Below are 21,222 nucleotides of genomic sequence, written 5' to 3'. Positions count from 1 at the left end.
CGCTCCGATCCGACTCCGACCCTCCGCCTCCGACGTGGCCCTCCGACTCCACTTCCGATTTTATACATATTTTATAAAAGATGTGTTTTTCTATATATTAATTATTTAAATTTTATACAATTATATCTTATATAGTTAGTTAAACTCAATAATATACTAGTTAAATAATATATTTATACTATAATATATAGACTAAATTGATTAATAATAGTTTAGTATATGACTATATGTAAATATCATACTATTACAAATTTACAATATTACTACCATGTAACACTAAATTACTAATGTATAAATATAATAGCATATAATACTAATAACTAATGTATATATAATATACTATAAACACTAAGATGAATAATAACATCGACATGTAATATTGTAATACTAATGTATAAACACTAATATATAAAATTATAATAACATATAATACTAATGTATAATAACTAAAGTATTATTCATATAAATTACTAATAGTTTAATAGTATTAATTACTATATATAAATTAGTAAACCACTTTAAGCCTATATATAAATTACTATATAAATTATTGTAGTATCAATTACTAATACTATATTACTATATGATACTATTAACTATAGTGAATCAGTGATATACTAGTATTAGACATTAGTGTACTAATACAATCAGTGATATAGTCAGTATAATATTTATACTAATACTATTATTAATTATATAGTTATACTAAATTAAAATCACTATAGCAAATACTAATATATAATTATGCTAATCACTATAACTAATACTAATACTAATATAGACTATAGTAATAACTTATAGTATTATAACTATACTAAATCACTATAACTTATACTAATATAGTTATACTAAAATTTAAATCACTATAAGTAATACTAATATAGTTATAATACTAATATAGTTATATTACTATAGGATACTATTAACTATAGCGATATACTAGTATTAGTATACTAACACTATTAGTGATATAGTTAGTATAATATTTATACTAATACTATTATATAGTTATACTAAATTAAAATTATTATAGCAAATACTAATATATAGTTATTCTAATCACTATAACTAATTCTAATACTAATATAGACTATAGTTATAACTTGTAGTATTATAAGTATACTAAATCACTATAACTTATACTAATATATTATAAAGTTATACTACATCACTATAACTTATACTAATATAGTTATACTAAATGACTATAACTATAACTATATATAGTATTAATATCACTATTAGTATAATATATAGTATTAATATCACTATTAGAATAATATATAGTATTAATATCACTATTAGTATAATATATAGTATTAATATCACTATTAGTATACTATATATAGTATATATATAGTATTAATATCACTATTAATATTAATAACTATTAGTATATTTTTTTTTATGAATCTTCATATATATATATATATATATAATATAAAATAGATTCATATTAATTAGTAACTATACTTAATACAATTAATACTACTTTACAATACATAATACGGTGTCGTTAGTCGTTAGTCGTTACTCGTTGGGGACCTGGGGACTGAAATTTGAACTAATTAGGTCAGGTGTCGAGGTGCGGGTTCCCGAATCCCCATTCCCGACTGAATCGAAGACTCACTAAACCCTCGCAGCCCTCTCTCTCGCGCAGGCGCAGCCCTATCTCCTCAGTCGCCGACTCGCCGCTCCTCTCGCAGAGCCCCTCTCTCTCGCAGCCCTCCTCTCACGCAGATGGCTTCCATGCTTGCATGATCAATTACTTGAAAGGTCAGTAGGGTTTCTCCCAACTTCGTAAATATGTGATCTTTTTATTTTTTATTTTTCTTCGTCTGAATTGGGGAACATATGTTTGTTGCTTCTTCGGTTTTTACTGTGGAAGTTTTTGTATTATAATAATTATCGTTGATTGATGTGCACTGTGTTTGGTTGATGGGAAAAATGTGGGTCAAAGAAACAGATGATGGGATTTGTGTGTTGGGCCTTGTTTTTGGTTAATGGGTCTGAGTAAGGACTCCGTTTGGTTGCCAAGAAAATGTTGGAAAAGAAAAGTTAAAAACAAAAGTTTATGCACATGGCATGATTGATAGGATTTCCGACTCCGCTCCGACAAGTCGGAGTCGGAGTCGGAGCGGATTATATACATTGCGGAGTCGGAGTCAGAGGTCAGATTTGACCTCCGATAAAGTCGGAGTCGGAGGTTAGGCCCTCCGACTCCGAAACAGTCGGTGCTCAGCCCTATTTGGACCACCTGACTACTTTTTCCGAGTGCATGAAAATTACATTCATCTATCCATTAGTTTCTCACATACCATCCATAAACATGTGTCCGTAAATTCAGGCTGTCACCACGTCGTTTTCTTAGTAGTAGTTCTTCGTCTAATAATTTCACCCTGAAATGCATAATCCACGGTTGTCTTGGATGGAAGAGGGAGAAAAAGGCAGCAACTACAGTATTTTAAAGTTGAGTAATTTTATGCATTAACATCTATTAAAGTTCGAGAAAAATTAGATTTAAATAGTGAGTTTATATAAAAATTAAATAAAATAATATTTTTTAATATTATTATTATTTAAAAATTTTAAAAATTTTAAAAATTTAAATTATTTATTATATTCTACGTAAAAACTTGTAAAAATTATTATGATAAAGATAAGATGAGATCACATAGTTTGAATCCCTCTTAATCCAAACCGAGCCTAATATTAAAAATTGAGACAACACATTGTAGGCATTTAAGTTAAAAAAGAGTATATTACCTCAAATATTTATAAATAATAATAAAATAATTTGTGCCTAAGTCCTTTAGACTAGATGACATAAAAGCCTGATCGAAGAACCAAATTCAAACCCCCAACCCCTCTCTCTCTCTCTCTCTCTCTCTCTCTATCTATATATATATATATATAAAGTAAAATAATTTGTGAATAGTAATAAATTTTTTTATTTAAGATATTTTATTGAATTTTAAAAAATAAGAGAAAAAATTAAATAAAAATATGATGCAGTTAAAAATTTTAATATAATTTTGAAAATTTGTATTGAATTTTGTATTTTGTTTGAAAGTATAGAAAAGTTGTATTGGATTTTGTATTTGGATAATAATTAGATGAAAAAATTGAAGATTTGAAAGTGAAAAGCGTTTTATGGTTGAGTGGATGTTTGGAAAGGAAATTATAAAAAATTATGAGAACAGTTGGGTGTCCAAACAAGCCCTAAGACCTTCACTGCCTACTCTTTCAGGAACTGTAGTAGATAGAGCAATTATCCAAGATTACTAATTGAAATGGATGGCCTGAAAACAAATGTTAAGCATAATCAAGAAGCAAACAAAGTAGACTAGTATATCGAGTGGAGTTCCTCAAGTCTGCATATCTAAACTCAGCAAGTTCAGAAAACCAAGCATGTTTACCTGCCAGCCAGCCAGCCAGCATTCGCTAAGCAGTAGTTTTCTGTTCAGTTCCTCTGAAATGCTTCCAGAATCCATCATGAGCTTTCACCTTGATCGAGTAGGATAAATTTTATGGGAACCCCAACTAGGCACCACCACAGTACCACATCGCAGAAACAAATACAATCTTTCCCCAAACAAAGTCATTAAACAGTCTTGCAACACTAGGAGAAGGGGGCTAAACTCGGGCATAATTTTCCATGCGAGGAATCGTACTCATAGGCGATTAATGACAGCTTCCACCTCCGAAGGGGTATACAGATGGTATGTTGGAGCCACCTTTGCAATATCAACATTATTGGGGGTCACCTGGGTTCAACAGCATAGTTAATCAATGTGTTGAACACACGCTATGGACAAACTGTACATTAATCTCCAATTTGAGGTAAGTCTTTACCTTTTCTTCCATAACCTGCCTCAAAATGGAAAGAGCAATGGTTTCAGCTTCTTGAAGAGTGATGTCCTGCAAACAATTACCAATATGATGCACCCCTTCAATTCTTCAAGTTGAAATTAATTATATGCAGACAACCGAGTAAAAAGAACATGTTATCTTGACTTGGACCGGATCATTTCAAATACTTCCTACACCATTGAACAATGAAATTAAAATATTTTTGAAGTAGCTGAAAAGTTGAACTAGGTCCTAAACTGACAAAAGCACGAAATTCGGCATTGAAGAGGTGGAAAAACTACTTGCACCAAAAAGCATGCACACAGAGACATAAAAGCAGAGATAAGTCATTATATTGCTCTAGCAGAAGGCATGCACACATGAGCACAAGAAGAAATACTTTATTGCAGAGAACATGCACGGGCGTACACTTGGAAAGATACCTTGTTGTATTGCTCTTGCAGAGAGCTGTCTGCACCCTCTGAACCCGAACCAATAGCTTTTGCATTGCATTGCCAAAACGTGCCAGATGGATCAGTATAGTATCTGCATTCAATGAGATAGGGTCAAATAGAAAGAAAACAGCAGGTTATGCATAGCATATGCAATACCGACTTCAGAAGCTACTCAAAATCGGGAAAAATAATATGTAATCTAGGAATATTCCCATCTAGTCACTCTTGCAAATAACTGTCTCATACATCACTAAAGGGAAACTAAAGTGGAAATCTACAACCAGCCTTCTTTTCCTTCTTTTCAGCATTTAAGTCAACTACAGTGAATGTGTATGCAAATTTGCAATAAGCTACTGCGAGCAGTATAGTTTTGCCAATAGTAGTTTACAAACAGAACAATATTTAAAACATTTTTTTTTATCAGAGGAACAATTCTAAAACATGACATTATTTTTTTTATAAGTAATATTTAAAATATGATATTAAGACCACATGGGAATGGGTATTGCCACAATAATCAGGTATCTCATGACACGTGATTAATACAGAGAACTTCACCACTTTCATCTCTTGTTTTTTCGACAAGTACATCACCACTCATCTACTGTTCAAACTTAACTGGTATGACATTCCAACATTGCACATACAAAGATTCACGAGAAGTAATAACTACAGCCACATTGTGCTGTATTTATATGGCAGATTAGCATTCTGAGCAGTCTAAGTCCATAGGTTACAAAATAAGAGCAGGCATTGGTCTCAGCCTACCACCTGAACAATGCACATCCAGGTATGATTCTACAAATCATTTTGAAAGTTTATGACAATTGATAAATTTATTTCTTTTCAGAAGTGTAGTAGTTGTCTATGGCCAGTTCTCATAACCCAACTTCCATTAGTTGAGGAGCTGAATAAATAAACAAAATATAGGTATTCATGATCTACTTTTGCGGATATTAATGAAGTTATTTTTTTATTGGCACCAGGTGTTCGGGAACAACATCCTAACTAATGCCGGGGGAACACAGGCCTCGGCAATGAGTTTACCGGAAGTGCACCTCAGGTAATTCAAGGGGAATTGTTTGCACCCAAGAGGATTCGGACCTTAGACCTGGAGGGAGCATATCACCAAGACCAAGGCCTTTACCACTTGAGTCAACCCCTAGAGGTTTTAATGAAGTTCTTTCTTTATTAATTACCAAAAATAAAGTCTTAACCTAGAATGCATTCCATAAATGTGAAGTCCCAGAGGCCTATACTAACTCGTTTCCTAAGTTATGCCAAACCACAGAGAGGTAAGTTTAGTGCCCCAAAAAAAAAAAAAAAAAACCAAAAAAAATTATAATATTTAGGGGAAATTTATAGTTCCATATTATGAACTGGTAAGGGTCTGCAAATACTTCAATTAAACAGGCAGGCACAACTTAACCAAAATTCCATTTTAACCCTTTTGTAGGACCATATCTATACACAGTAAATCTAGTACGTACACCAATCATACTAGTACTTACAAGCTGGGCCCATTCTCATCATGGCCAGCAATGAGAAGAGAAACTCCAAAAGGTCGAGACTGCACAAGAGAATATCATACATAAGAGAACATTTAAGGATGAAACATATAGGATCTAATATCAAATTATTAAAGAGGATCTGATTTAAAAACAAGTAAAAACAATGTAATTGCGAAGTGAACAGGACTCTATAGATACTGCAATGTTGTGTCTTGATAAAAAAAAAAAAAGAACGAAAGAGGTATCTGGAACAACAGAGTCCCGCTTGAAAGGTCCTAGAAGGCGAGTGCCAGTAAGAATAATTGTAAAAATGTGAGCATAAAATGTGAATTTCTTCAAGAACACGTAAAATTCACAAGAATTACCTAACAGGGACTTTTTCTGCTGCATAAATAAAATTCACATTGACACAGAATTGAATCCATGACCTAATACTTCACCTATCATTTATGGAGAAGGAGATGCCATTCAGTCCAAAGACCATTGGCATATCCCAAACAGAGGCCTGCACCACCATGCAGGTCATATTTTATAAAAAAAGCCAAATTTCCCATATTAACAACCTGGATATCAGGATATAGTAAGTTGTAGAAGCAAACCCAGGTTTGTTCAAAAATTGGAAGAGCCAACAAAATAGATTATATATTTGAAGCAATAGTTCAGAAAAAATTAGAACACTTGCAGAGGATCTGATGCAAAACATGGGGTTCGGCATCTGATATTACTTTTCAATTTTTTTTTTGATCAGTAAAAAGTAAATTATCATTAATATGAATGAAGATAGGCAAGGCCTATGTACACAGGGAGTATACAATAGAAAACACCTAAATACATTCTTCAAAAACTATATTAGAGCTAGGAACTCATGTACACTGTTTCCATTAAGAACAATGGCTGAAAACCATAATAGTAAAGTGTGTAGAAAAAAATTCTGAAGCTCCTCCATCGATCACTCCCTATCTTCAAAGCAGCGTGCATTCCTTTCCAACCAAATACACCACATAATGCACAGCGGGATCATCTTAAAAGCTGCAGCTACTTGTGTACAACCTTTTAGACCCTTCCAACAAGCAAGCAAGTCCACCACCTTTGCCGGCATAACCCATGCGACATCTACCCTACGAAATATTCCATTCCACAACTCTCTCGTCACCTCACAATGCAGTAATCAAGGACCCATGCTTCCTAGAGGGAATAAGTTCTACAGCCAACTTCTCAGACCACCACTTAAACCTAAGATGTTGGATTCAACTCCAATAGTACATCTGTTTGTTTGTTAACATGTTCATTTTATGACTTCTTTTATTGATGTTGAGCCATAATTACTCATCAAAAGGAGTTTTTTAGTGTGAATACGCACCACCTTCCATAATTGAAATCCCCTCGAGAAAAAAGGCATCCTCCAAAATGATGTCATGGGTTTTGTGCATATTGTAATAAAACTAAAACTTAAAAAAGAAAACAAGAAAAGACCCACCACAACCAGAGATTCTAGCATCAGATTTCTCTGGATTTACAATCATCCAACAGTTCCCAGTGAATAAATGGTTAAAAGTCTTTAGTACTGAAAAACAATCCAACATGCCACATTAGATAATTAGAAAAGGTGGCAACTAATGTAAAGACAGTGTACCCAAAAATAAAATTGAACTCCAAAAACAACTAAAAGTTGTCATATCCACATTAAAGTAAGAGGGAGAAGAAGGAAACAACTTAAAGAGAAAAGGGGGGGTGGAAAGAGTACAAATTATAGGAAACCAATCAGAACTCATTGTGTTGGATCTGGTGTGTTTGCTTTTTTTTACAGGTGAATGTTCTTTCTGTGGTATATACATGTCGGCATACCGCATGAAATATGAAACCATGCATATCTTGAGCTGAAATCAAACAAAAAAAGAGAACAAGAAAGGAGCTATATACAAAGATACAGTGTGTAAGTTATCAGTTGCAACTTAACCTATTCACTGGTGTTTTTTCTTTGGCTTTATACATTTCACCATGAAATCATAAGCAAGTGAGTGAAATATTATCATCACTACTGCAAGGTGAAGTGACCATTACCATGGATTCTTCGTCACCTTCGCCAAATCGTAGGGCCAAATCACAAAGAGCTTGGGTTGTAGACTCCACAGTCATTGGCTCACCATAGGAGAACCTATGGTTCTGAAAAAGATCAACTAAATATATTTAGCATATAGCTATTGTTTACCACTTGCACATCAGTAACAAAAACCATACCTGAGTTTCCACACGTGCATGCTCAACAAGTGTTCGAGCATCAGCAATCAGTCCACTCATGGCACATCCTATATGGTCATCAATTTCCATGATTTTCTCCACACTGCTTGGTTCCTGAAATAAAAAAATATAGACAAAATGAAGTCTCAAGCAAGTGGAAATCATCTGTCTCGTATAGCAAGAAGAATGGTTACATCTACAGCAAGAGGAGAATCAACCTATCATAGATAGAACCACTCTTCGTTTTCAAATGAATAATAGGTTCGGTCAGGCTAAGATTTTTTTAAACAATATCCTATTTACATCTGATTGCAAGTACCATTGATCCTAATTTCACTCCACAGTTCCTGATTTTCATATTAATTTGGTAATTTCCTCAACGTACCTAAATAAAACAATTAAACAAATATGATAGAACATTTATAATGTATTCTCTTAATTCTAATACAAACAAATAGGTTTCGAGTATCATACCCATATAGCATAACATTATGTTTTAACAAATATACATAGACAATAAGGAATAGTCAAGATGCTGTTCTCGGACACCCAATGCCAATAACAAAAAATATATATATATATATATATATAAGGAATAATCCTTAAAATTTAGTTCCTGGCTTTGGCCCCCTGTTAAGGTGACGTGAGGTTTTGGTAGGTCTTAGTTTCCAATATGTTGAAATGAGCACGCAAACATATAACACTAGTAGTTTTGACAAGGCATTGATGGCATCCGATATGGATGGAATTGCATGCAATATTTCCATCCGAAAAAATTAAATAGAAAAGGTACTTTTCTGTAGTATTAAATTAAACTGAATATAACTCTTAACTGTTAAAAAAATAGGTCACGAAAGGTTAAAGGCTAACCAGCAGTGGCGAAGTGATACGTTTCTCAACTGCAAGAACGACGCCTTCTTTTGTCTTCAACCCAATTGCAGTTGAACCCAGCTGAAAATTCAACCGACAGCAATATTACATTTACAATCAGAACCGCTTGGCCACATTTTTTTCCTTTAAGTCATTTTACCACAAAATAATGACAATAAGCCGAACAGAAAGCGTGGATCGTCCAAAGTTTTTTCAGGAGCTATTTATTAGTGGGGATGACAACAAGGTCTTGTTTACTTGTTTATTTTTTAGTTCACCATTCTTTTTTCTTCTTCATTTCTCGTTAGTAATGTTTCTTAGAGGGAAAAAACAAAAAAAATATTCCAAGGTAATAACAGAAAATTAAGCAAAAGAAGAGTGGATTACCTTGATGGCCTCGATGGCATATTCAACCTGAAACAACCGCCCTTCAGGAGAGAACGTGTTGACTCCTCTGTCATACTCAGTCCTTCACACAAACAAAACAAAAATATTATATGTACTAAGCAAAATAAATATACCCCAGATATATAGGAGTTAAAAATGTATCTCACCTAGTGAGAAACATCTTCGATGCAATTCGACGAAAACCCTAGAACCTGCAGAAGATAAATCCTATATCAGTACCATGTGAGACAAGATTCCGTGTTTCATACGAACATTCGACTCAGTAGATGAGCGTATGAACAAACGCGTTGATTTTTTCGGGAACCAAACAGAAAATTGGATAGAAGCAGCTAAAATTGTGGAAAACTCAAAATAAATCTAAAACACTAGCGGATAAAGACTAAGGGATCTATCGGATATCGAGCACTGGAAACGAGCTTTTTCTGTGTCAGGGCGAGGGTTCTATAACCAGAGAATTCAGAGAGAGACAGAGAGTTACCGGCTTGAATGATGAGTGTGTGCGATCAACGGAGAGCGGGAGAGAGAGAGAACTGAAGAGCGAGCGTGGGAGTCTTGAGGGAAAACAGAGCAGAAAAGGGTTGAGGTTTCTTGAGGAAGAAGGCTTTTCTTTTCTCATGGATCTGGGCCTTTTATTGCATCTCTGGGCGCTGGAGAGTTGGACTTGGACCTGATCATGGGTTGGGCTCAATCCCACTTTTAAATTCTAGGAAACAGTATTTGATTTTCCTTCTGATAATTAAACAATTCTCTATAAATATACTTATTTATTTAGTCAATTTGAATGTACCAATCACATAAAATTACGTTTGCATTGTCTCCATTATAAGGATAATAATTTATAAAAATATTATTTTAATTTATTTTCTATAAATAGAATTAATTATGCTACAACGAGTATATTGATAATGTTTGCTAGAATATCTCTAATCTCTAATAGATTTTAATTGATCAAGCCTAAAGAAAATCTAAACCTTTGCCGGTCATGAGAGATTTTAATAGTGAGTTAAAATAAGATAAAAATTGAATAAAATATTATTAAAATATTATTTTTTAAAATTATTTTTATTTTAAAATTTAAAAAATTAAATTATTTATTATATTTTATATAAAAAAATTATAAAAATTATAATAATTAAATGAGACGAAATAAAATAAATTTAGGAGATAAAGTTGTGTCTACGTGGAGGCAACTTTTGGCAGATTACCCTTGTACGAAAGGGATGCAAATCAAGTTGCTTGTAAGTTAGCTAAGACAGCTTTATATTGTAATCATGTAATTATGGATATGGAATAGGTATTTGAGTGTATCAGACACTATGTATTAAGTGACCTAGACTCTTATTAATGAAACTTAAGAGAGGAGAAAGAAGTGTTGATTTGGAAATACAGCTCATCTCATCTAAAAAATTATCATACTTTTTTTTTCTAAATATCGCTCAAGTGCAAATATTTTATTTTCAAATTTTTAATCTAATCATTAACTAACATTACAAAATTTTCAAACTTTAAAATAAAATAAAAAATAATACTACATTTCCAAATTTCCAAATTTCCAAATAAAAATATATTAAAAAATTACACTCTAATAATATTTTACCTCTATAGTATTTTTTATTTGACATTCTATTTCTCATTTACTAAAACCTAATAAAACATTTTTAACTCAAATTATTTTACAATTATTCACAAAATTATCATCTCATCTCATTTTATGCATCCCCTAAATCAATCGAACTATCTTTTACAATAACATAAAATTTACTATTCAAGAGACAACTCTCTTTTGAAGTAGAGGATATAAATGTCTCTAGCTCTATCACTGTCGAGCCATTGCTCCATGGTTATACAGATGAAACCATCTCATCTCATTTTATATAAATTTTATAATAACTAATTTAATTTTTTAAAATTTTAAAATAAAAATAATATGAATAAATTATATTCTAACGATATTTTATTTAGTTTTCAATTTTTATCTCATATCATCTCATCTCATCTCATCTCATTTATATAATCAAATGAGACTTAACATGTTGCAATTTTGGGACCTCGCCCATTATTTATTAAACATGCAAATGAACAAAGGGAAACAACCGTTTTTACTTTTTAGAAGAACCATTTGTTTGACTGACACCTTTCTATCTAGCCTAGTCACCACCATACCGGATGATATGACCATTCAAACGTTTCTAATGATCTTTTAAAAAATCCAAATGCATGTAGAAAACCACGAGAAAAATATAGTCCTGCATTCATATTAATTGTAGTCGTTAGTCTTGTTTTAAAATGAACAGAAGAAGTGAAAAGATAATACGGTTATTTATTATTATTATTATTTTTATATCTTCAATAAACGTGTAATTGAATAATATATAATTTGTAAGACATATTCAAATGAGCACGTTTTATATTAAAGCCAACTACTAAAGTTCTATTTAAATTTAGAGATGAATTGAGATACTTTTAGACAAGTTAAATATTATTTTTAATAAAAAATGCTAGGGAGTCCGATTTAGGCTCTCGTTTCTAATTTCCCATCTGATGTGTGAAGGTTGGCCTTCTCACACTTTACTTTTTTTTTTTTTCTTCCTCTACTCATGTCACTGTTTTGGATTTCGTATTGTACCGGCCGGTACGGCCGAATTTTTTTGTACTAGCTGTTTGGCTGGTATAAGTACCATACCTGTTTCATACCAACCCAAATGCCGGCCGTACCGGAATTAATTTCGACTTGTACCGGCCGATATTTTGGCCTTTGTTTTGTTTTTTGTTTTTTTCTAAACTACAAGATTATTTGTTAACCCACAATTCAGACTAGACTATTTATAATTTATATATATGTATTTATATATAGACTATTATTTTAGAATATAATTTGTATATATTTATATATATAATTTATTTATATATCGACTATCCCTGAAACGTTATCTCGAAATGCTATCTCGAAACGGTACCGGTATCGAAATATTTCATTCCAGTGTCTTGACAGGTACGACGTTCGGTACGTCATTCAAAACATTGCCTCATGTACTTTGACTACCAACAACGCCGAAACTCATAAAAGTAACCGAAACGAAGCCGAAACTATTGGAGAACCTCTCGCTCACAGATGAGATAAAATTAACCGAAACAAATCCACGAACTTAACAACGTCGAAACTGAGATGAGATAAAATTCCAAAACTCAAAATTGAGATTTAAAAAAAAAAAAAAAAAAAAACCCAACAATGGGTCTCAAATTGGTACAACAATTTCACCATCACTACTCACATTATTGTAATAATTCATTCATATTCGGAATCATTATCTATACTGCTACTTATATCATTGATTATTGTCTCTTCATTGTCTTCAACGCCAACTTACAAACCCGTCCAAAACCCTCACTGTCACTTAAACCATTGATTTACTGTAAATCCTCAATTTACAAGTATGTTTCACGAGACTATTCGTTTTCTTCATTATTTGTGCAAGTTTGGAGCTCTTCTAGTTCGTCTGGGCGGGTAGTCAAAGTACGTGTTGGACTCGGTTTGAGTTGGTACAACCAAAGCCAGAAAACAAAAAATAAAACTAAAGCATCTGAAATAAAATTAAAAAAAAAAAGAAATCAGAGAGTAATCGACGTCTTATCTTGGAGAAGAACTAGGCAGTGACCGGAGATGGAGACGGAGACACGAGAGAGGGGAGATGGAGACGGAGACGCGATCTGTGATCTAGGTAAGGGAGAATGGGAGGGGAGATGTGAGTGAGAGAGATATGGGGGTGATGGAGAATGGGAGGGAGGGATACATGGGGCAGGAGAGAAGAGAATCACGTGAGAAGAATAAGTAAAAAAAAAAAAAATGTAAAGCACGTCAGATGGAAAATTAGAAACGGGAGCTCAAATTGGGCTCCCTAGCAATTTTTATTTTTAATATTATTATTTTAAAATTTGAAAAAATTGAATTATTTATTATATTTAATGTGAAAATTTGAGAAAATTCTAATAATAAGATGAAATGAATTGATATGAGTTCTGGACCCAAACAAGGCCTAAATAGAAATTTTGCATAATTATGGTCACAAAGATGAATAAATCATGAGTTATTTTATTTTCAATTCAGTGTGTAGAGCATATATAATAAAATATTTACATAATATAATATGATTTAAAAAATAAATTTCAAATCTTGAATTTTATAAATTAATTTTTATCATTTAAATAATATAAATAATGTACTTTATATACCAATTTGAATAAATAATAACTCATTCATTAGAGGCGAAGGCTTATAACCTTGATGATTAATTCATGGTGGACATTGCAATTGTTTTATATTTAGAGGGTGAATAGTTGTATTTTTATTTTGCGTCAACAAAGAAAATTAATGATTTTTTGTTATGGGCCGGCCCGATGCGATGAATCGAATAGTTGAGCCCACAAGAATTCCGGGTTGTTCCTTACCATAGACCCCCAAGTTCCAACATCTTCTCCTCCAAGAAATCTTCCGATTGTTCTCACTGGACAAAAAGGAAAACCCCCAAGAAATCCCTCACTCCCTCCTTTTGCTCCTCTCTGAAACAGATCTCTCAGGCTAAACTCTCTCTCTCAGACAACATGGGAGACAGTCAGTATTCCTTCTCTCTCACCACTTTTAGGTCAGTAAAGTATATATTTACATTTTGATCTCGTATTCATTGTTTCAAATGGTTGTTATTTTTTATTTATTATATGTATGCTTTTGTTGAGTAGTCCTTCAGGGAAGCTAGTGCAGATTGAACACGCCTTGACGGCGGTCGGATCTGGCCAAACCTCTCTTGGAATTAAAGGTAATTTGCCTACTTTTTGTTTCACCGTCGTTTCCATTGTTTTATATTTTATTCTGGCTTTTCGGGTTTGGTTAATATGCTTGCCAGGTATTTTCAAAACTTGCCAGAACAATAAATTCCGGGTTGTTTTATTGGCACCCTTTTGATCGTTTTCTATTTGAAGATTGAAAATATTTGTGCAAGTTCAAGTTCATTGTGCTGGGCATATTGGTTTGCGTTGACAAGTCTGAAGATGGATCGTGGATTTATTTGTTCGCCATTTTTTATTTTTATAAGAAAGCCAAAATCTAGCAAGCATTTTGCTAAGGTTTGGTATTTCTGGTCATATCCAAGCATGGAATTGGTGGAAATTTTGAAATTTTAAACAAATAGTTATTGGTTATCACTTTGAGAAAGATTTCAAATTAGGGCGTAGATTGTACGGTGAGTTGCAAATTTTGCCAGGTATTTTGTTGAATTTAAACAGCTGACTGTAGAACTGAGAAATAATTTTCTTAAAAGTATTTATTGATTATATTTGGTAGCTTTACTTATCGGGAAAAATATTTATTGATTATATGTGGTCATTGCAGCTGCTAACGGTGTTGTTATTGCGACTGAGAAGAAACTTCCTTCTATCTTGGTCGATGAATCATCTGTGAGTAACTCTTTATATTTATAATTTTCATATGGATGTTTTGGCACTCATCAGTTTAGTATTTGCTCTCATATTAGGCTATGGGTTGTGGTATTATAGACATGGGCTTATATCACTTCAAAGGAATGGTGATAAGCTTGTAGACCATTTAGTATGAACTTAAATCTTATATGAATTTTCGTTTTTTAATTATTTTCAAATTTAAAACACTTGGAACACTTTGATTGATATAATAACAAATTTAATGCACCTTTTTTTTGCGTTCTTTCTAAAAAGAGTAGCTTCATTAATGGCTTAATGTTATGTGATTGCTGCATTTGATTACTTGCACCTCCATGAATTGTGGGGCCCAACCGTTTGATCAATGATACTTATATTTTTAATGGGACGCACACGTTGCTAATTAGGATGAATTCAGTAGGTCAACTGTACAATATTTCTTTTAGTGTCACCCTTGTTAATTGTTTGATGGAGCGAGAGGAGTTCGGAATTGGCTGTCAATAATATGCGATTTGTTTTGTTCCAGGTTCAAAAGATTCAGTCTCTCACACCAAATATCGGGGTTGTTTACAGGTTTGTCTTCTGTGCCCCTTTTCGTAACTTTGAAGGTTAAATTTTTGTATTCTTGTTAAGGCAGTTTTGTTGCGTCAAATGTCTAGTGCTAGTTGTAAATTTGGAACTCGTTCGGTTTTTTCTCTTTTAACATGGCCTCTTAGTTAAAAGCTTCACAGAATTTTCTTTAGTTTATTATTTATTCAATAAGAACAAATACAAAGTTTATGTTTCAAGTTTTATATTTGCGAGGGGAAAGTTTATTTTGCTTAAGAATGGTATTCATTCTTTAAAATGGTAAGACTGAATACCTTTTTTTGATGTATAAAAAAAGACTGGTGTTCAGTCTTACCAAAGTGCCGAAATCATTTACAGATTAGAGCTAGATGATTGGTTAAATGACATATAAACCCTAATCACTTCATATTCTAGCATGGGTTTGGCTTTGTGGCTCCTACAGATCACCCAACAACTTGATCTGGCATTATTTTCTGACATGGACACCTCTAAAGGGTGAAGTATCTGTGTTGGCCACCTAAATACAATAAAGGAAAATGGGAACACACATTTAGTTAACTAGAAGAAGGTTGAAGTCTGGAAAACTGAGCTGTTTTTTTTTTATCATTACTGAGATTTCATGATTAGAAAATTTTGGCTCCCAAAAAAGGTATCTACACTTTTTTGGCACTTCTACCTGAGACTGAAGTGCTTGTTTGCAGCCTACATGTATAGCCTTTCTTATGTTATTTGGATTTTCTTGCCTATTTTTAAAGTGTTTGAATTTCACAATAAATTATTTTTCTCCTGCAGTGGTATGGGTCCAGATTTTCGAGTTTTGGTTCGAAAAAGTAGGAAGCAGGCTGAACAATATCATAGATTGTATAAGGTATTTGTTTTTGTTTTTGTTTTGTTTTGTTTTTGTTTTGTTTTGTTTTTCATGGCGTTTCTCTCATTTTTTCTCTCCTGTATGTTTAAAATAAGTTAATGACATGACCTATCAAAAAATAATAATAAGTTAATGACATGAAAAATGGTTATCATCATGATGCAATTTCATAAAACATCAGTGGCTTCCTTTCCCTTTTTTTTAAAAAAAAAAAAATCTACTTCCTTACTTGTATATGCTGCTTAAATAGTGTTTTTGTTTTAATTCCAATGGCCTTATTCACTTTTTATCTTGTTTGGGTCATGATGACATGTTCATGAAGATTTTCCTTAAAATGTAGTTGTCATGGTTGTAGTTGTAATTCTAGCATTTGTTGGTACTTAGTTTTGTCATTGTTTTATCGTGCCCTTTGCTAAATGAATTTACATTTTGTAGTAGAAGAATTTGATTCCTTGTTAGTGTATCTTACTAACTCAATTGCATGCTTTTGTATGCTGTAAAAACTGTAACTTGTGTGCAAATGTCATGATTGTAGGAACCAATTCCTGTCACGCAACTTGTACGGGAAATTGCAGCTGTTATGCAGGAGTTCACTCAGTCTGGGTAGTCAACATTACCATTATTATGATATGAAATGGTTTACAATCATTTTTGGAACTGATCTGAAAGAGAGATACATTAGTGTTTGGAATCTTGAAAATTAATTGGCCAATCTTAGGCCACTTAACACTGCGATTTTTTATGAAATGTATTTAACCATTAGCAGACGAGGTTAGGTGCTATCCATTTGGGAAGCATTATCCCAAAATTAGGGAGCTCTGTGCTGTCTACATAGGATGAAGAAGTGACGCTGCATAAGCACAAAGTTGGAGATGTGTTTTTTTCCTTTATTATAGAGTAGACGCTTAACTCTTTTCCAGAACCTGTGGTTTCTGAATTTTTAGCCATAACATTTACACCATAGGTTTTAATTACCTATTTTTAAGAGGTAAGAAAATAACGCAAGCACTGGGCAATATGAGTTTTTCCCCCTAGAAAAATGCTAGAAATCTAATGCTTGAAAAGCCTGCATTTTTTTTACCATTGTTTAGCATTAAAAGTTCGGTTATTTGACTTCCCTATTGCTGACTTTCTTGTTCTTCATGTCATGGCAACAGCTGCCTTTGCATTTGTTATGGGAAATGGAAGTGTAATTAATAAGCTTGAGCTAAATTTGTTCTAGCCTCTGTACCAGGGAAGCATATCTATTATTTTTCCTGCATTTTTTTAAGTTCAATATGGTTGGTTCTTTCTTTTTCTTGGCAGTGGTGTAAGGCCTTTTGGGGTATCTCTGCTGGTTGCTGGGTTTGATGACAATGGAGCGCAATTGTATCAGGTAATTTATTTCACTGATATGAATAATAATGTTTCCAATGACTGGATGCGATACCCTGTTTATCATGAGGTCGGGCGTGTTTGAATTGATTGTGCCGGTATTCAGTATCATTTTCGTTCTGGCTACCTTGGAATGGTGAAAATATTCACTCATCTTGTTGCACCAAACAGGGTATAATTATGATGAAAGAAAAAATTAATTATGAAGAAAAATGATGTATTTTCTTCTATAACTTTGGCATACAAGTTGATTATGAAAATATTGGTCGTTATTTTATATTTTACCGTCATCCGACACTTATTTTAAACTTTTATCCTAGGTGGATCCTTCAGGTTCATATTTCTCATGGAAAGCTTCGGCAATGGGGAAGAATGTCTCAAATGCAAAAACATTCCTTGAGAAGAGGTAATTGAATTAGGATTTTATTGCAACTTACATTTTAAAAATGGTGGTGGCTCTTTCTTAGTATTAACAATGAACTGAGGTCGAAGGAATGGTAGTTCTTTCACTTGACTTCAGTTTGTGATGTTATAATTTTTCGATCAATTGCATAATCTGGATGAAGGCTGTCCACTTTCTATCTTACTTTATGATGGACTGAATTGAGATTTTAACTCCAAATTTCTGGCACCTACAAAGGAGGGCTTATTAGTACCTCATATATGTCATCTGAAGTTCTCCGTTCGAAATTGGCTTTAGGATTTATATGATCCTTGGTGGCCTTTTGGCTAAGATCAAGTGTAGGGTTTATATCATCCTCCGTGCTATGCCTACGAGTAATCCAACATTTTTTTTTTTTGGCTCTGCAACCAGCATACTCTCTCCCCAACTGTCAACCAACCCCACCTAATTTCTACCAATGTTAAATATCATAATTTTTTTAGTAATTCTGAGTTTGTGGGAGAAATGTAAACTAACTAATGTTTGATGGTTTCACTCAACTGTCACATTTGTCCCCCCCCACTGTTTGTTCACTATCCCGATTCTTTTAAGAATGACTTGATTTCAATTAAGTTGACTATAAATCCCTTGCCTTTTAGGTATACTGATGATATGGAGCTTGATGATGCTGTGCATACGGCTATTTTGACGCTGAAGGAGGGGTAATAACTGCTGACTTTTCTAAATGAAATTAATTTATTAGCTGAGGATGGTTCAAAGTCAAAACCGGACATCTAAAACATAAAATTGTAAAGCTAGGTGTTTTACTCCCGCGAGGAATGGTCCATTGAATTTTAGTTTTAAAATGTATAATTAAATGTGTGAATGTCTATCAATCTTACTTATCAAAGTATATATCTTGTAAGAGAAAAGGAGAAATTTTAAAATTCGGATTTATTGATAAATTATTACAGATATTGTTTTTGATCAGTAAACAAAATTTTATTTATATAGAAATAGGCAAGTGCCCAAGTAGACGGGACATATACAAATTAGTTTTCAGGAGGTCATTGGTCAAAGCTTGTTTGTTTTCAGGGTACTGTTTTTGTGTCATAATTAGTTGCTTGTATTTTGGTTCAGTTTTGAAGGACAAATTTCGAGCAAAAACATTGAGATTGGAATAATCAGCACTGACAAAAAATTCAGGTAAGTGCTGTATTCCTTCTTCATGATGCTTGTAGATAGTTTTACTCTGAGGCTCTGACATGGTGACATGGCTTACGTTTGTATGAGTTAGTTAGGACAAGCTGCTGGTTTTAACCCCTAGGGTTGGCTTAAGTGGTAAGAGCACTGCTAGATACAGTCGTGGAGTACGCAAGCGCCACACAATCTTTTTGAAAAAGAGTGGGGTCTACTATTAAAAAATTAGTTTTTTTTTTTTTCATGTGGATCTCGCATTTATTCACTTTTTTCAAAAGGATTGCGTGACACTTACGCACTCACGACTGCAAATATCATTTCTCAAGTGGTAAAGACTTTGGTCTTGGTGGTATGCTCCCTCTAGGTCTAAGGTCGAGTTCTCTTAGGTGCAAACAATTTTTAGGGGCCATCTTACTAAGGGAACTTTCCCTTGAATTATCCGATGTGCACTCATGGAAAATTCCTTGTCCCTTGCATTTGCACCCTCGGGATGAGTTGGTACTTTGTTCTCAGATACTTGGGTGGGGCTTTCAATGTTAGCCTTATCCATGTCTTCGGTTGTTGTGCTATTAAATAAAGTCTCAACTTTCATGATTTCTTTGTAACCGTTGCTAGTTTAGGCCTAACTAGGTGTAATCACATATATACTTCATGTGTACTTAGGCTGTGCCTATTGTATATCAATAAAATATATTAGTACTTATAAAAAAATAAAATAAAATAAATAAATAAAGTTACCTATTTCCATGGGAACACTTAAAATAGTTCCGTTGACAAGACCACAAACTTCATTGGAGTTCCAGATCATACATATTATATACATTGGTATATAATCCACAGACACGACTGGTTATTCTCAAATCATTTGTTAATAAACATGCAAAGTCCTGAATGAAAATGTATGCTGCTTCTTTGTCATTGCTAATTTCAGAATGGCAACATATTTCCTTTTTGTCCTAAATTGCCTTCTCCCCGCAAAAACGTACTTGTTGATGTTTTCTCTACCTACATATGATGCTGCCCCTCTTTAACTCGACTCTATTCATTCTCAGTCCTTAATGATTTTCTGATTATAACTTTTTTTCCAAATACCATGTTACTGGATTAATTCTCTTGTGCTTGCTTTTTGCAGAGTACTAACCCCGGCCGAGATAGATGATTATTTAGCTGAAGTGGAGTAAGCTTGCTGCTTGCTAGTGCCAGCCGGCTATGAATGGATTTTATGAATCAAACCTGTGTTCCATTTAACAGGGGTGATCAACTTGATGTTAGATTGAATCTTGTTGCGAATTGATAGGATTAAATTTCCAACCTGTTTGAATTGAAGCAGCAAAGCTGGTGAGCCGTTGGACTTTTTGTCCCCTCTCAGTATACTGCTGGCCTCAGATTGGCAAATACCTTGTCACCCAAAACTTCTCATCAAGAATGGCTTTTGACTGTTTAATCTCTTCAATTATGAAAACTATCTAAAGGGGTCTAGCTCAATTGGTCTCCAATATTTCATTCAATATAAGAAGAAAAGCAAGACTTTTCTAAAATTAGGTTTAATTCCTTTGCATTTCTTCTATATTTATTTCTCTTAAAACAATATTTTTTTTAGCCCACAAGTACATGGCATAAAAACACTTGAAATTGGAACTTGCCTTCATGTCAACACTGTAATTTGACTATTTCATGCATCCAATATAAATAACTATATTTCACCTGGGTTTCTAATTTGTAAATATTTGTGCTCCATCGTGACTGAGTTCAGCTAGACCAAGATTTTCATTATTTTATGTGTAAAATATAAAAGTTGACTTAAGCTGATGAAAACCAATGGAATCATTGAACATCTGGGGTCCTTGAATCATTTTGCTTAAAAAACTTTCACAAGTCGCATTAAAATTTTAGTTAGCAATTAACAGATACTACCAAAGTTTACTTTAAAGAGTTATCACATTAAGAAACCTCCTAGAATTTGACTTCATTTATACTTTAGACATGAAAATATCATACAAAAATAAACTTATGAACTGATGTGACTAGATATGATACGTTAAATTG

The 21,222-nt window shown here is 33.2% G+C and overlaps 2 protein-coding genes across 2 annotated transcripts; one reads left to right on the top strand and one right to left on the bottom strand.

Annotated features, from left to right (window-relative positions):
* Positions 1 to 3,208: 3,208 nt before the first annotated feature.
* On the bottom strand, positions 3,209 to 9,940 carry LOC109003580 (proteasome subunit alpha type-5). Its single transcript, XM_018981780.2, has 10 exons — positions 9,813 to 9,940; positions 9,481 to 9,525; positions 9,314 to 9,395; positions 8,927 to 9,007; positions 8,057 to 8,170; positions 7,880 to 7,981; positions 5,819 to 5,877; positions 4,296 to 4,398; positions 3,856 to 3,921; positions 3,209 to 3,767 (listed from the first exon to the last, which is right to left on the bottom strand). The coding sequence occupies exons 2-10, from the start codon at positions 9,492 to 9,494 to the stop codon at positions 3,675 to 3,677; spliced, it is 714 nt and encodes a 237-aa protein (XP_018837325.1). The 5' UTR covers positions 9,495 to 9,525; positions 9,813 to 9,940; the 3' UTR covers positions 3,209 to 3,674.
* A 3,862-nt stretch (positions 9,941 to 13,802) lies between these two features.
* Positions 13,803 to 20,724, top strand: LOC109003583 (proteasome subunit alpha type-2-B). The gene is made up of 11 exons (XM_018981782.2): positions 13,803 to 13,974; positions 14,069 to 14,145; positions 14,718 to 14,782; positions 15,309 to 15,355; positions 16,145 to 16,220; positions 16,756 to 16,823; positions 17,526 to 17,595; positions 17,915 to 18,000; positions 18,636 to 18,698; positions 19,117 to 19,182; positions 20,309 to 20,724. The coding sequence occupies exons 1-11, from the start codon at positions 13,934 to 13,936 to the stop codon at positions 20,355 to 20,357; spliced, it is 708 nt and encodes a 235-aa protein (XP_018837327.1). The 5' UTR covers positions 13,803 to 13,933; the 3' UTR covers positions 20,358 to 20,724.
* Positions 20,725 to 21,222: the final 498 nt, after the last annotated feature.

This window comes from Juglans regia, chromosome 3, assembly GCF_001411555.2.
Source record: "Juglans regia cultivar Chandler chromosome 3, Walnut 2.0, whole genome shotgun sequence".
Taxonomy (NCBI): Eukaryota; Viridiplantae; Streptophyta; class Magnoliopsida; order Fagales; family Juglandaceae; genus Juglans; species Juglans regia.
This window is presented reverse-complemented; position numbering and strand designations above follow the sequence as displayed.